This window comes from Peromyscus maniculatus, chromosome 1 (assembly GCF_049852395.1).
Source record: "Peromyscus maniculatus bairdii isolate BWxNUB_F1_BW_parent chromosome 1, HU_Pman_BW_mat_3.1, whole genome shotgun sequence".
Lineage (NCBI taxonomy): Eukaryota > Metazoa > Chordata > Mammalia > Rodentia > Cricetidae > Peromyscus > Peromyscus maniculatus.
In genome coordinates, this window is record NC_134852.1 from 50,979,259 (window position 1) to 50,993,154 (window position 13,896).

Consider the following 13,896-nt stretch of genomic DNA (forward strand, 5'->3'; position numbering starts at 1 on the left):
ACTCTTGAATATCTTCTGTATGCATGTGTTTATATGAAGGATGGATATGAGTGTGTATTGGCCACGGGCATGTGCAGGTGCCCATGTACATTGTGTGTATGTCTGGGGACCAGAGGTCAACCTTGGGTATTGCTTTTCAAGAGTTCTTTACTCTGGGCCTGTTTTAGTTTTTGAGACAGTCTCTCCCTGGGACCTGGTATTTTTTTTTTTTTTTTTCCCTTGAGACAGGATTTCTCTGTATAGTTTTGGTGCCTGTCCTGGATCTCACTCTGTAGACACCAGGCTGGCCTCGAACTCACAGAGATCCGCCTGGCTCTGTCTCTTGAGTGCTGGGATTACAGGCGTGCACACCACCGTCCGACGGGACCTGGTATTTTATGATTGGTGTAGGCTGGCTGGCCAATGGCCCCGGAACTCTCCTGCCTCTGCTTCCCCAGCACTGGGATTGCATGTGTGCACTCCACACTCCGCTTTCTACATGGGCATTGGGGAATCATACTCCGGTCTTTGCTTTCATGGCAAGTACTTTACCTACTGAGCTGTTGCCTCAGCCCTTGATTCTTGAATGTCTTGAATGAACCCTGAGATCCTGTCCCTTGGACATAGAAGGACATACTGGGGAGATGGGTAGTTTTAGGACAGTAATGCTAATGTAGAGTCTGAATCAGGCAGAACACAACATGGCCCTTAACTCAGTCTTTATCAAAACTGCTCCAAGACATCCCAAGAGGTGTAAGCATAAGCCTGGAGTGCCTTCCAGGTGCTGGGAGGGAACCTGTAGACTGGTTGTTGTAAGCAGATTGCGGTCCTGACGAAAAACTTGGCCGACTGGTTGTGACAGGGAAGATAGGTCATGAAAGAAGTAGATGGTATTGGGTGAGGGAGGAGGGTGTGGGATGCCTGGGAAGGACAGTATGCTGGCGACTGAGCCATAGCTCTTGAGGATGGCTGCAAGGGCAACAGAGAACAGTCAGGGTGTAGGAGGAGAGCTAGGAGGACATGCCACCAGAGAGCTTCACCTTTGGATGTGGTCACAGGTAAGAGGAGCCAAGAGAGCTGGGACCTCAGAAGGCACAGATTGAGAATGGAATCTTCTAAGGCATTTTTTCTTGCCTGGATGGATATTTTAAATTTATGACTATTGAGAGTAAAATTCTTCAAAGCATTTTTCTGGAGCTCATTTCTAAATATGGTTTGTGTCAGTCTGAACTAAAAACATGGAAATGGTTGGGCTTTGAACTTCATAGACAATGACTTAACTAATATGCCTAAAGAATTTCCTGCACTGTCTCCATATTATCCAGGGGAGATGTTTGGGTTTGCTCTTGGGATTTGGACAGGAGAGAACATTGTGGTGTCCTTACAAGTTATTTTCTCTCTTTCAGAAGAAGGAACTGTCTATGGCAGTGGTTCTCAGCTTGTGACTTGTGACCCCTTTATGGATCGAATATCAGATACCCTGCATATCAAATATGTACATTACTATTCATAACAGTAGCAAAATTACAGTTATGAAGTAGCAGCAAAATAATTTTATGGTTGGGGATCACCACTGCATGAGGAATTGTATTAAAGGGTCACAGCATATAGTATTTATAGTAAATTTATTGAAAAACAATTCACATACCATATATTACACTCGTCATTTATAATTCATTGGTTTCGGGGTTATTTACAAGGTCATGCAGCTATTAATTATAATAATTTTAGAGTATTTTTGAAGCCAGACATGGTAGAATAAACCTGTATTCCCAGCACCAGGGAGGCCGAGAGGAGGATTAGTTTTTCATCATTCCCCAGAACATCACTTCTTTTCTGCCTCCTCTGATCCTCTCATCCTTCCCCTCATTCTTTCACACCCATCAATCTATTGTTTCAGTGAATTACCTAAGGTGGACATTTTGTGATCACAAACTATGTGTGCATACATTCCATTGTGTGTAACGGAGGTCAGAGGTCAATGTTGGGTGTGTCTTTTACAACAGCTCACTCTGTATTTCTTTTGTTTTGTTTTTGGAGAGTGTTTCTCTGTGTAGCCCTATCTGTCCTGGAACTCAACTCTGTAGACCAGACTGGCCTTGAACTTAGATCCACCTGCCTCTGCCTCCCGAGTGAGTGCTGGGATTAAAGATGTGTGCCACTATTGCCTGGCTATCTGTATATCCTTTAAAAAAGATTTTAAAAGATTTATGGGAGTTTCACCTGTAGTATGTATGTGCACCATGTGCATGCCTGGTGCCCAAAGAGGTCAGAAGAGGGCATCATATTCCTGGTCTGGACTTGCAGATGGTTATGAGCCCCTGTGTAAGTGCTGGAAATCAAACTGGGGTCCCTTACAAGCGCAGTGAATGCTCTTCATTAAAATTACTGAGGTATCTCTTCAGCCCCCGTTCAAGCTTTTATATTAAAGGCTGAATAATTCTCTACTGTTTGGTTGTGCCACATTTGCTTATCTATTTGTCAGCTGATAAGATGGTTGACTCTGCAATTTTGGGTTGTTAGAAATAATACTTGGAACATTTATGTGCTGTTTTTGGTATAAAGGTACTTTTCATTTTTCTTGGTATGCACACAGGAGTAGAGTGCCTTGGCCATGGCAGTTCTGTGTTTAACTATTTAAGGAAGTGTCAGATGGTTTTCCAGAGTGTCTGTACTATTTTCCTTTCTGGTGAGCAATATATGAAGATTACAGTCTCTTTGCTTCCTTCCCAACATTGCTACTGTCTGTCATTTTCATTATTGCCAAGCTGGTGGTTATGAAGTGGTATCTTGTGGTTTTGATTTGTGTTTTCCTCACAGTGAATGATTCTAAGCATCCTTTTATATGCTTTATGCATGACTCTGGAGAGTTCATCTATGTGTGAGCATCAGTTTGGGAACTGTAAAGAAACCGGAGTGTCTATTTGACTACAGAAACAAGGAGGGAAGTTTAAGTGTACATACATACTCACGAATGTGTGTGTGTGTAAACAGAAAAATGCCATAAGCAGATTTGTGTATGGTAGAGAACAGGCCTCCCAGAGAAACAGCTGGCCGCCTTTAGCCACATTTAGCCTGGGCTTGGGTCTGGGGGAGGGGGGTCTCTAATGATCCTGAAATCTGGCCGTGCCTTTGGAAATGGAAACTTTAATATCTGCCTGCCTTCTCCATATTACTGGGGTGGTGGTGGTGACAGATCCCAGGGCTTTTCGTAAAGCAGGCAAGTGTTTCCACTGAGTTGCATCTCCAGACTGTATCACCCATCTTTTTTCCCTTCTTTGGTTTTTAGAGACAGGGTTTCTCTGCCTCCCGATTGCTAGGATTAAAGGCCTGTGCCACCACTGCCTACCTGACTGCGTCACTCATCTTAAAGTCACAGATACGAATCCAGTGCCAGGTTTCCGAGACCTGTCACTTTTCAGGTAGAGAGAGGTAACTTGACATAGGAGCCAGTTTCTTGGATTTGCAAAACTGTAACACTGGGAAACAATCAGTGACTCACTGATGTCAGGTTTCCAGATAGTCTGCCAGCAAACTTGTTGACTGTGGGGACCTGGCAGTCACAAAGCAATGCTGTTCTTCTGTGCCAGCTGCTGAGGTATGAAAGCAAATGAAACGGCAAGATAATTGCAGGGTGTCAGTATGAAAAGACCTCGTTGTGGGGTAGGTGACCCTGATGTCTACAGGTTGACCGATGAAGGAGTGGCACTCACTACAGACAGGGTGGGGAGGAGCCCTGAGAGTAGGGGTCAGAAGGGCACAGCTTCCCAGAGGAGTCACCAGTTGTGCAAAGCCCTTGGTGCTCTGAAGGACTGGGCATGTGGCTAGAGAATGCTGAGTGGAGGCACAGGTTCTTGAGGCTGGAGAGTAGCCGACTGTGTATGGGTCATGTGTGGAGTTTGATTTTACTAGACGTGTCAGTGGACAGGAGTGCATGGAAATCCTATGAAAATTACATACAAAAAAGAGATTTAAAAAAAAAGTTGGTAGAAGCTGGTTGTGGTGGCACACATCTTTAATCTCAGCACTCGGTTGACAGAAGCAGATGGATCTTTGTGAGTTTGAGGCCAGCCTGGTCTACAAAGCAAGTTCCAGGACAGCCAGGGCTACACAGAGAAACCTTGTCTCAGAAAACAAGCACACAAACAAAAGTTGGTAGGAAAGAATAAAAATGAAACTGAGGACCAAGCTGGTAAAAATTGCTCTGAGACAGCTGTTAGAATAGCTTACACAGGCTGTAAGGTCAGTGGTTGTTAATGAACAATAAGCTTGAAAAGACCACGGAAAAGACTAGTGTGCTGGTTATCTTTCATGCTTTCTTGCTAGATAGATAGGCTTGATTAGATTTTGATTGAATATTTCAGACAGAAACACTTCATGGGAGATACTGATATTTTGTTTTATGACAGGCGTTTCCTACTTGAAATTTGTTTAGATATTTCTTATTTTATGTATATGAATGTTTTGCCTGGATATATGTCTTTGTACCATGAGCATGCCTGGTGCCTGCAGAGGCCAGAAGAGGGTATCCAGTCTCCTGAAACTGGAGTACAGATGGTTGTGAGCTGCCATGTAGGTGCTGGGAACCAAACCCAGGTCCTCTGTAAGAACAGCCAGTAATCTCAATGGATGAGCTATCTCTCCAGCCCCTCCCAGTTTTTATGAGGCTAGAATTAATCAGTGGGTTTGGGTATAATCAGGCTTGAGTCCTTCATATAAATTTCCTCCTCAAATTATCATCTTGTGGTTTAGACACTGACTGATAAGCATTGGCTAGGTCCACTATTTCATCACAGTTGCAAAACATTGGTTTTCTTAGTGTTTTATACATACTGGCTAGATTTGTTATTTTTTCTAAATAATTTATATATTTTTAGTATGCATTGGTGTTTTGCCTGCATGTCTATCTGTGTGAGGGGGCCAGACCTCCTAGATCTGGAGTTACAGACAGTTGTGAGCTGCCATGTGAGTGCTGAGAATTGAACCTGGGTCTTCTGGAAGAGCAGCTAGTGCTCTTAACTACTGAGCCATCTCTCCAGCCCTAGATTTATGTATGTATTTGTTTGTTTGTTTGTTTGTTTTTTTAGTGTTCCATTTGGGTAAAATTTATTGCAGTATTGAAGACCCCTCCATCCCATGTTAAACTCCAAGCCTTCTCCAAACACTTCAGTACTCCTCTAGTGTTTGAATATGGAGCCGTAGATTTATTTATTAATCATCATTATTTTTTAAGATTTATTTTAGCTGGTGGCGGTGGCGGTGGTGGTGGCACACGCCTTTAATCACAGCACTCGAGAGGCAGAGCCAAGCAGATCTCTGTGAGTTCAAGGCCAGCCTGGGCTACAGAGTGAGTTCCAGGAAAGGCACAAAGCTACACAGAGAAACCCTGTCTCTCAAAACCAAACAAACAAACAAACAAATAAAAATACTGAATTTTTGTTGTTGAGTTCTGGGAATCTCTTTGTTTAAAATTTAAACTGTATGTGCTTGTGTGTATACTCTCACATGCCTCGAATGCAGGTGCATGCATGTGGAGGTCAGAGAACAACTTTGGGGAGAAGGTTTTTCTCTTTGCATGTTTTGTTTGTTTGTTTGAGACAGGGTCTCCCTATGTAGCTTTGGCTGTTCTGTAATTCACTATGTAGACCAGGCTGGTCTTGAACTCAAAGAGATACTCCTGCCTCCGCCTCTCTGAGCACTGAGATTTAAGGCGTGTGCCTGGCCTTCTTTTTTTTTTTAATGTATATGTGTGTGCCTGTGTGGATGTGGGTGGTTGTGCATGCCTTTGGGTGGAGCTCACCAGTTTGTCTAGAATAGCTGGATCAGCAAGCCCTGAGGATTCTTCTGTTACAAGTGTGAGCTTCTATGCATGGGGCTTTCACATAGGCTCTGGGGAAGGAACTCAGGCCTTCATAGTTACAAAGCAAACACTTGAACAACTGAGACATCCTCAGCCCTAGAATCAGCCATTCTTTTTGTTTTGTTTTGTTTTTTGAGACAGGGTTTCTTTGTGTAGCTGTGGATGTCCTGGAACTTATTCTGTAGACTAGGCTGGCCTCAAAACTCACAGAGATCCACCTGCCTTTGCCTCCAGAGTGCTGGGATTAAAGGTGTGAGCCACCACTACCAGGCAAAACTGATATTTTTTTTTTTTTTTTCTTTTTTTCTTTTTCTTTTTTTTTTCGAGACAGGGTTTCTCTGTGTAGCTTTGCGCCTTTCCTGGAACTCACTTGGTAGCCCAGGCTGGCCTCGAACTCACAGAGATCCGCCTGGCTCTGCCTCCCGAGTGCTGGGATTAAAGGCGTGCGCCACCACCGCCCGGCTAAAACTGATATTTTCAATTCAAATGGATGAAAGGATTTTTATTTGATTTTATATTTGTCAACAGTAACACTAGAAAGGTACAGCCAAACATGAGATAACTAAAGTGGCTGTGGTAGTTCACACATACAATCCTAGCACTGGGGAGGATGAGGACCATGAGTTTGAGACCAGCCTGGGCTACATAGTGAGTTCTAGGCCAGTCTTATAGAGTGAGAACCTGTCTCAAAAACAAACCAGCACCACCAACAGAAAAGAGCGGGACATGGTGGTTCACTCCTATAATCCCAGCATTTAGGAGGCCAGGGCAGGACATAGTGAGACCCTATCTCAAGGGGAAATAAGGGCAACAAGCAACAAAGGAGATAGTTATGATTAATTATATACCACTAAATGTTTGAAAATGGCGGGGCTGGCAGATAGCTTAGTGGATAAAGGACTTGCTGTGTAAATGTGAGGACTTGGGTTTGGCTCTCTAGCACCCACATAAAAGCCAGCAAGGTGGTGTGTACCTGCAGTCTAATTGTTGGGGCAGAGACAGGAGAGCTCGAGGGTTTGCTGGCCAGTTGCGCTCCAGACTCAGAGAGGAGTCACGTCTTTCTATAAAGATAAAGCTAAAACACATTTTAGATTGAAAGAAATATTGCTTGCATCCTCACTTTTGTTTTTCTGTGTACCTTATATATAAGCATTTTCATTGGTTTTGGTGTTTTGTTTTTTTTTTCTTGGTTTTTGTTTGACTACGTGCCCAGGCTCAACACTTTGTAAAAATGTGTGTATATTATGTACAGAGAGATGGCTCAGTGGGCAAGATTATTTCCTGTGTAAGTGTAGAGACCTAAGCGTAAAAGGCACGGTGTGCATGCGCCTATAACCCCAGACAGTGAGGGTAGACGCAGGAAGATTCCAGGCTTGTTGGCTGCCAGCCTAGCTGCAGGCTCAGTGAGACCGTGTTTCAAAGGAGTAAGGAAGGTCGTACATACAACACTGACACACCGCACTCCCACCCATGTGTCTATGTCTTTGTTCCTTTCTATACCTTACTCCTCTTTCAGTTTTCCCTGTCTTTCACCGTGGTAGTAAATAGTTCTTATTTCCTGGTTCTCAACTTTCGAATAAGATACCATTCAGAAACTTCCAGGCGTTTTTCCTCTTCTCTCTTTTTTCATTTATTTATTTGTTTGTTTGTTATTATATTATTTGAATCAGTGTCTTGCTGTGTAGCTCACACTAGCCTCAAACTCACTATGTAGCACAGGCCTTGCTTTGTACTCAGGATCCTTCTGCCTCGGTCACCTAAGTTCTAGATTTCAGGTGTGCTTTGCCAAGCACAGGTGTTTTTGTAGGGTCTAAAATACATATTTCTTGGCTGGGGAGTGTAGTTCAGTTGGGGGAATGCTTGTCAAGCATGCTCACCTCTCTGGGTTCATGCCTCAAGGCTATGTAAAAGCAGGCCAGGTGGAACCCCAACCCCAGCGAGGTCCACGTCACCCGTGGAGGTGGAGTGTCTGGAGGCCGAGCTGGTGGAGACTGTCAGTAGAGACCTTTTTGGCACCGGGAAGCTCTTGCAGCCCGGGGACCTCACCCTTGGCTCAGAAAGCTGTCGGCCCCTGGTTTCCGTGGATACCGATGTGGTCAGGTTCAAGGCCCAGCTGCATGAATGCAGCAGCAGGGTGCAGGTGACAGACGATGCCCTGGTGTGCAGCACCTTCCTGTTCCATGACCTCCGCCCTGTGGGCGGCCTGTCCATCCTGAGGACTAACCGTTACACTGTGGCCTCTGACTCCAGCACTTGAGAGGTGACTAGAGAAGGATCTGAGTGGAAAACACTCCTCAGCTGTACAGTGAGGTCGTTTGTTTTTTGTGGCTTTTGTTTTGGTTTTAGTTTTTTCAAGACGGGGTTTCTCTGTGTAACCCAGACTGTCCTGGAACTCACTCTGTAGACCAGGCTGGCCTTGAACTCACAGAGATCTGCCTGCCTCTGCCTAAGTGCTGGGATTAAAGCCGTGCGCCACCACCCCTGGCATTATATAGTGAGTTTGAAGCCAGCCCTGTCTGTCTATGTGTCTGTGTGTCTGTCTGTCTCTCTGTCTGTCTCACACACCCACACCCACACAGAGAAAATATAATAAATGTAATTTTTAAAAAACGAACTTGTTCGTTGATCTGAGGTATAGCTCAGTGGTAGCACATTCATCTAGTCCTAGCATAAGCTTAGCCCTTGGTGCCATCCCTAAACCAACCAACCGACCAAACAAACAAACAAACAAACAGACAAACAAACAAACACCCTTGCGTCTGTGAAGGTAATTGGCAGGAGGTTCCTCTTCCCAGCAGTCCTCTTCTTGTGGGAGCTGGCTGACTCGGTGATCAAATGGGAAGTATAGAGGAGATGAAGCTGATGAGATTGTTCCCACTCCCCGTCTCTGCAGCTGTCCATCGAGAGCTGGGCACTTAGCCAGCTCCTCCAGGAAGCCTTGCTCACCTCATTGTACCCCCTTGGCTCTGTGGGATCTAGGAAGTGGCCAGCTCTGCTGTGCTAGATCTTAGAACACAGCACATTTCCTGAGCTCTCTGTCTTCTCATAAGTGACTTACATTTAGACCATGGTTCAGACCTTCCTGTGAGGCTGTTATTCTCTTGTGAAGAGCTTTACCATTATGCCACAGGGATTGGGGAGAATGCTGAAGTGAGTTCATGTGTTTCTTAGCCTGTGGTCCTTCAGTGAATCTTCTTTGTGTTAGTCTATTGCTGACAGCTCTGTTTTCTCTATTGCCTGAATGACTGAAAAGTATTCTCTAGCTGAGGCTGAAGACGTAGTGTGTAGAGCAGTGATTTTTAGAGCACTTGCCCGCCATGGTGAGCTCCTGGAGTTGATTGATCCCTAGCAACACACACACACACACACACACACACACACACACACACACACACACACGGATTCATTTCTCTTTGTTTACTGTATGTAAGTAGAAATTAGTGTTCATAAAGCATGTGATACCTCCCATCCTAGGGTAGGTAGGTTTCTGTTTGGTTTAGGCATTGGGTAACTCAATAAAACCTTTCTTGTTTATCAGTAGTGTGTTTCCAGACAAGCAGAGATAATGAGGCCTGCTTACCTCCTCTTGTGTGACATCATCAAACGTTAATGCTTAGTATGTGCCAGACATTCTGTTTTTGATATGTATAGACTCATTAACTCGGTAACAGTAGTTACCGTTTATATCTCTGTTTATAGATGATGACACTGAGGCAGAGAGGCTAAAGAACTTACTCAGGGTCACATTGCTGGTCAGTGCAGAACTAGGACCTGACCCAAACAGTCAGACCTACAAGGCCACTCTTGCTGACCTCAGTACCGCTGACCTCGGTGGTGCCTCCCACCACTTTCCTGAACAAATAGCACTTCTAATTTTCCTGCTGGGGGCCCAAAGATGCTCTCATGCTGGCTCTCTATCTAGTTTTGAGAATGTTTTCTGTTGTTTGAAATAGAACTTGGTTAGTTTGAAGAAATGGATGTTGTGAATGATGTAATTGGGTCTGAGTTGGTTTAAATCTATTGAGAACCTTTGAAGGTTACTGTTGTGTTGAAAAAGTGTCATTTAGCCTACTAAAATGTCATTTTCTGCTGTGTTTGAGAATTGTAAGTAGCATTAGAAATGATGAGTATGTTACCAGATGGCCACACTAACTTGTGCAGCCTTTCACAGTACATATTTATGTCCATACTGCATGTGGCTTCTTACATTGTGAATGTTGTCCTGGTGATGATTCTTTTAAGAGAATATGAAAGAAAAATGTCCTTCACTGGATTGAGCATAGTTTTTTTTCTTTTCTTTTTTTTTCCTTTTGGTTTTTTCGAGATAGGGTTTCCTCTGTGTAGCCCTGGCTGTCCTAGAACTCACAGAGATCCACTTGCCTCTGCCTCCTGAGTACTGGGATTAAAGGCATGCACTACCACCGCCAGGCTGAGCATAGTTTAAGTCTTAGGAAGATATATGTGGAGGAAATGCATTTGCCAAACACTGAGACAGATTCAGGGAGAATTTTCTTTTAAAAAAGATTATGAAAGTGTAGGGGCTGGAGAGGTGGCTTGGCGGTTAAGAGAACTGGCTGCTCTTCCAGAGGACCTGGCTTCACTTCCTAGCACCCACATAGGTGCCATCCATAACTCTAGTCTCAAGAGATCCAAGGCCCTCCTATGATCTCCATATGCATCAGGCACACCGTACATATATATACATGAGGTAAAACACTCATATATACAAAATAAAAATAAACAAATCTCTAAAACATTAAAAAAGTTATCAAAGTAATATATCTAGATGCTGGTGTTCATGTATGTGTATGTGCATTCATTTGAAAAAAAAAAGATATCTTTTACTTTATTATTTTATGTGTATAGGTGCATGCTTGCATATCTATGCACCACTGTGCTGGTCATGAAACCTAACTGCATTTAGCATATTAGTCACAATTCTTACCACCCACAATCTCAGAAATTCATTATGGTTTTTTAACCTTGTGCTAATTTAGAAGCATATTGTTTATGAAGTTTAGAGGAATTGTAATGTGATTTTTTCTGTCTCCCTGACTTCATCTTCTTTCTTTCCCCTTGCAGGAAATGACTTAGAGGCCTTATGAATACATCTGTGCTTTCTTGCTTCAGACGTTACAACTGCAGGCCAACCCAGTCTGGAAGCACTTCTTACTAATGTTACAAGGAAACCACTACCTCAGCAAACAAAAGAAAGAAGACACACAGTAACAATGCCATGCTTAAAGAAAACTTGTTTCCAGAAACCGTTACAGGAGATTTGGAAGTTTTTAGCACTGAAAAGCAGCTTTCCAGGTAAATGGATTTGACAGGCAGGTTCTGTCGATCCTGCAGAGGTGTGCTCTTCCTTAAGGACTTCTTGTGAAGTAACCCCTCCGCCTAAATGCTGTTGACCAGCGTAAGGTCCTTTTTGGTATATAGAAGATACATTATATTACATTTTAAAAGTTAAGTTATTTTTCTGCTGTTGTAAATGTAAGTATCAAAATATTCTTGCAAAGCAATTATAAGTAAACATTTTCCTCAGCAATTATTTCTTTATTGGGAGTAGGATGCTGAACAGTTATACAGCATTTCAGACACACTTATTTTTTGTCAGAATTCCTACCTACACTGAAAATACTAATTATATAAGCCTGTTATTTTTCTCACCTTTATGTTGGATCATATGGTCACCTGCCTCATGGAAATGCCTTTTTTAAAACGTAGATTTGCAGAACTCCACTATTTTTATACCTAGCTGCAGTTTTGGAAAAAAAGGACTCAGAACCCTGACCGGCCAGTGGTCCCTGGAACAGTTCCCCACCCGCATGTATTGCTGCAGTGCCCAGGACAGTAAGATGGACTACAAGCGGCGCTTCCTGCTTGGCGGGTCCAAGCAGAAGGTGCAGCAGCACCAGCAGTACCCGATGCCTGAGCTGGGCCGAGCACTGAACGCTCCCCTGGCCTCCACGGCCCCCTCTGCCCCACTGGGCAGTCTGACAGCTGCAGGCAGCTGCCACCATGCCATGGCCCACTCCACTCCCATTGCTGACATCCAGCAGGGCATCTCCAAGTACCTGGATGCCCTCAATGTCTTTTGCCGTGCTAGCACGTTCCTCACAGATCTCTTCAGCACCGTGTTCAGGAACTCACACTACTCGAAGGCCGCCATGCAGCTCAAAGATGTGCAGGAGCATGTGATGGAGGCTGCCAGCCGATTGACCTCAGCCATAAAGCCCGAGATCGCCAAGATGCTCATGGAACTCAGTGCTGGGGCTGCAAACTTCACAGATCAGAAGGAATTCAGTCTCCAGGACATTGAGGTAGAGTACCATTCCCATAGGAAAATGTATTGCAGAGGTCAGTGAGCACCCTCAGTTTCCCCAAACTGCAGCAGTGATGGCCTTTGTCCTCTTTTTGTTGGTATGATCTTCTTGTGAAAAGTTTGGTGCCTGCCAAGTTGTGATGCTTTCAAGTAGGTTAAAAGGTCACTGAGCAGGGTTAGAAAGACGGGCTCAGTGCTGAAGTCAGGGTTCAGGGGTGTGAGGTTTCAGGTCCAGTCCTGGCACACACAAAAGGAAAAGTTAAATTGATTTGTCTTATTTGATATTTCTGTCCTTAATTTTTTCAAATTGGAAACTAATATCTAAATAATATACTATTAAAAGCACTTAGTGAGAGGCTGGAGTCATGTACTTACGGAGTATTTCTAAGGCCCTAGGCTCAATCTCTAATACTGCACAAACAAACAAGTGCTTAGAATTCTAAGTATGGTCATGGGCTATATTTTTTATTTATTTCTTGTTTGTTTGTTTGTTTTTGAAGACAGGGTTTCTCTGTGTAGCTCTGGCTGGCCTGGAACTCCCTCTGTAGCCCAGGCTGGCCTGGAACTCACAGAAGTCCACCTGCCTCTGCCTCCTGAGTGCTGGGATTAAAGGTGTGTGCCACCACTGCCTGGCTTGAGTTTTCAATCTGTGGAATCCCTGGTTTTCATGAAAGTTCCATGTGTTTATAGAATAAATTAAGTTTCCGGCTCTAAATTCAAAGCTGTTTTCATTTAAATGCATTTGAATCTTTGTTTTTGTGTGTGTGGGTTGTATTGAAAGGAAACACTCTTCTTCAGGACTCGACTGGAATCAAGTTTTATTCAGAATGAAGCTAGCTTTTTTTTTTTTTTTTGACTCTGTTGAGGAAATACTTTTTGTACTGTTCTTTTTTATGTAGTGGTGGGGATGGAACCCAGAACTGTATGCCTTCTCAGCAAATGCTGTGCCACTGAACTGCAATAAGGGGCTTTTAAACTTTGATTCTGTTACATTAAGTTTTTTAGTACATTTATGTTAATTTTTGTGTATGGATATTTTGCCTGCACATATGTCTGCACCACTTGTGTGACTGGTGCCTGCAAAGGCCAGAAGAGGGCATCAGACTCCTTAGGGACTGGAGTTGTAGATGACCATAGCTGTTATGTGAGTGCTGGGAATCAAACCTGGGTCCTCTTGTTTGTCTTCTAGATAGGGTCTCACTGTGTCACCATGGCTGACCTGGAATGTGATATGTAAACTAGGTTTGACTTGAACTCACTGAGTGCCTCTGCCTCCTGAGTCCTGGAATAAAAGGCTTGTGCTACCATACCCAGCTCCAAATCTTTAAAAATGTGAAAACCTAGGGTCTGGAGAATGTATACTACTCTTCCTGAGGACCCAAGTTCAAGTTTAGTTCTCTGAACCCTCTGAAGAGCAGTTCACAACCACCTGTAATTTCCAGCTCCAGGAAATCCTAGATCTTGATCTGTCCTCTGCAGGCACACATGTGCACATACCCACACACATAATTTAAAATCTTTATAAACCCAAATTCATTTTATCCCAGGACTGTGTGTTCAGTGCACTGGATTTGGTGCAGGAGCCATAGTTTGCTGCCTTTGTTATCACAAATATATAACACTGGCTCATTCTTACTGTTATTTAAATATGGGACATTTCATGAGTTTGTATATCACTCTTGTGAAGCCATTTTACTCCTTTCTGTAATATCCCAGGTTTGGGGTGTGTGTG

General features: G+C 43.7%; 1 protein-coding gene across 4 annotated transcripts in view; it reads left to right on the forward strand.

The window, feature by feature from the left end:
• The window catches only part of Garre1 (granule associated Rac and RHOG effector 1), an 81,236-nt gene that overhangs the window by 15,631 nt on the left and 51,709 nt on the right, over positions 1 to 13,896 (forward strand). For 3 of the 4 annotated variants that reach the window (XM_076577783.1, XM_076577784.1, XM_006984997.4), the window contains exons 2-3: positions 10,922 to 11,152; positions 11,598 to 12,162. In XM_076577783.1, coding sequence (XP_076433898.1) covers positions 11,076 to 11,152; positions 11,598 to 12,162 — 642 coding nt within the window. In that variant the 5' untranslated portion in view covers positions 10,922 to 11,075. Of the gene's footprint in view, positions 1 to 10,921; positions 11,153 to 11,597; positions 12,163 to 13,896 lie in introns of those variants that run through there. The other variant, XM_076577780.1, reaches the window with a different exon arrangement.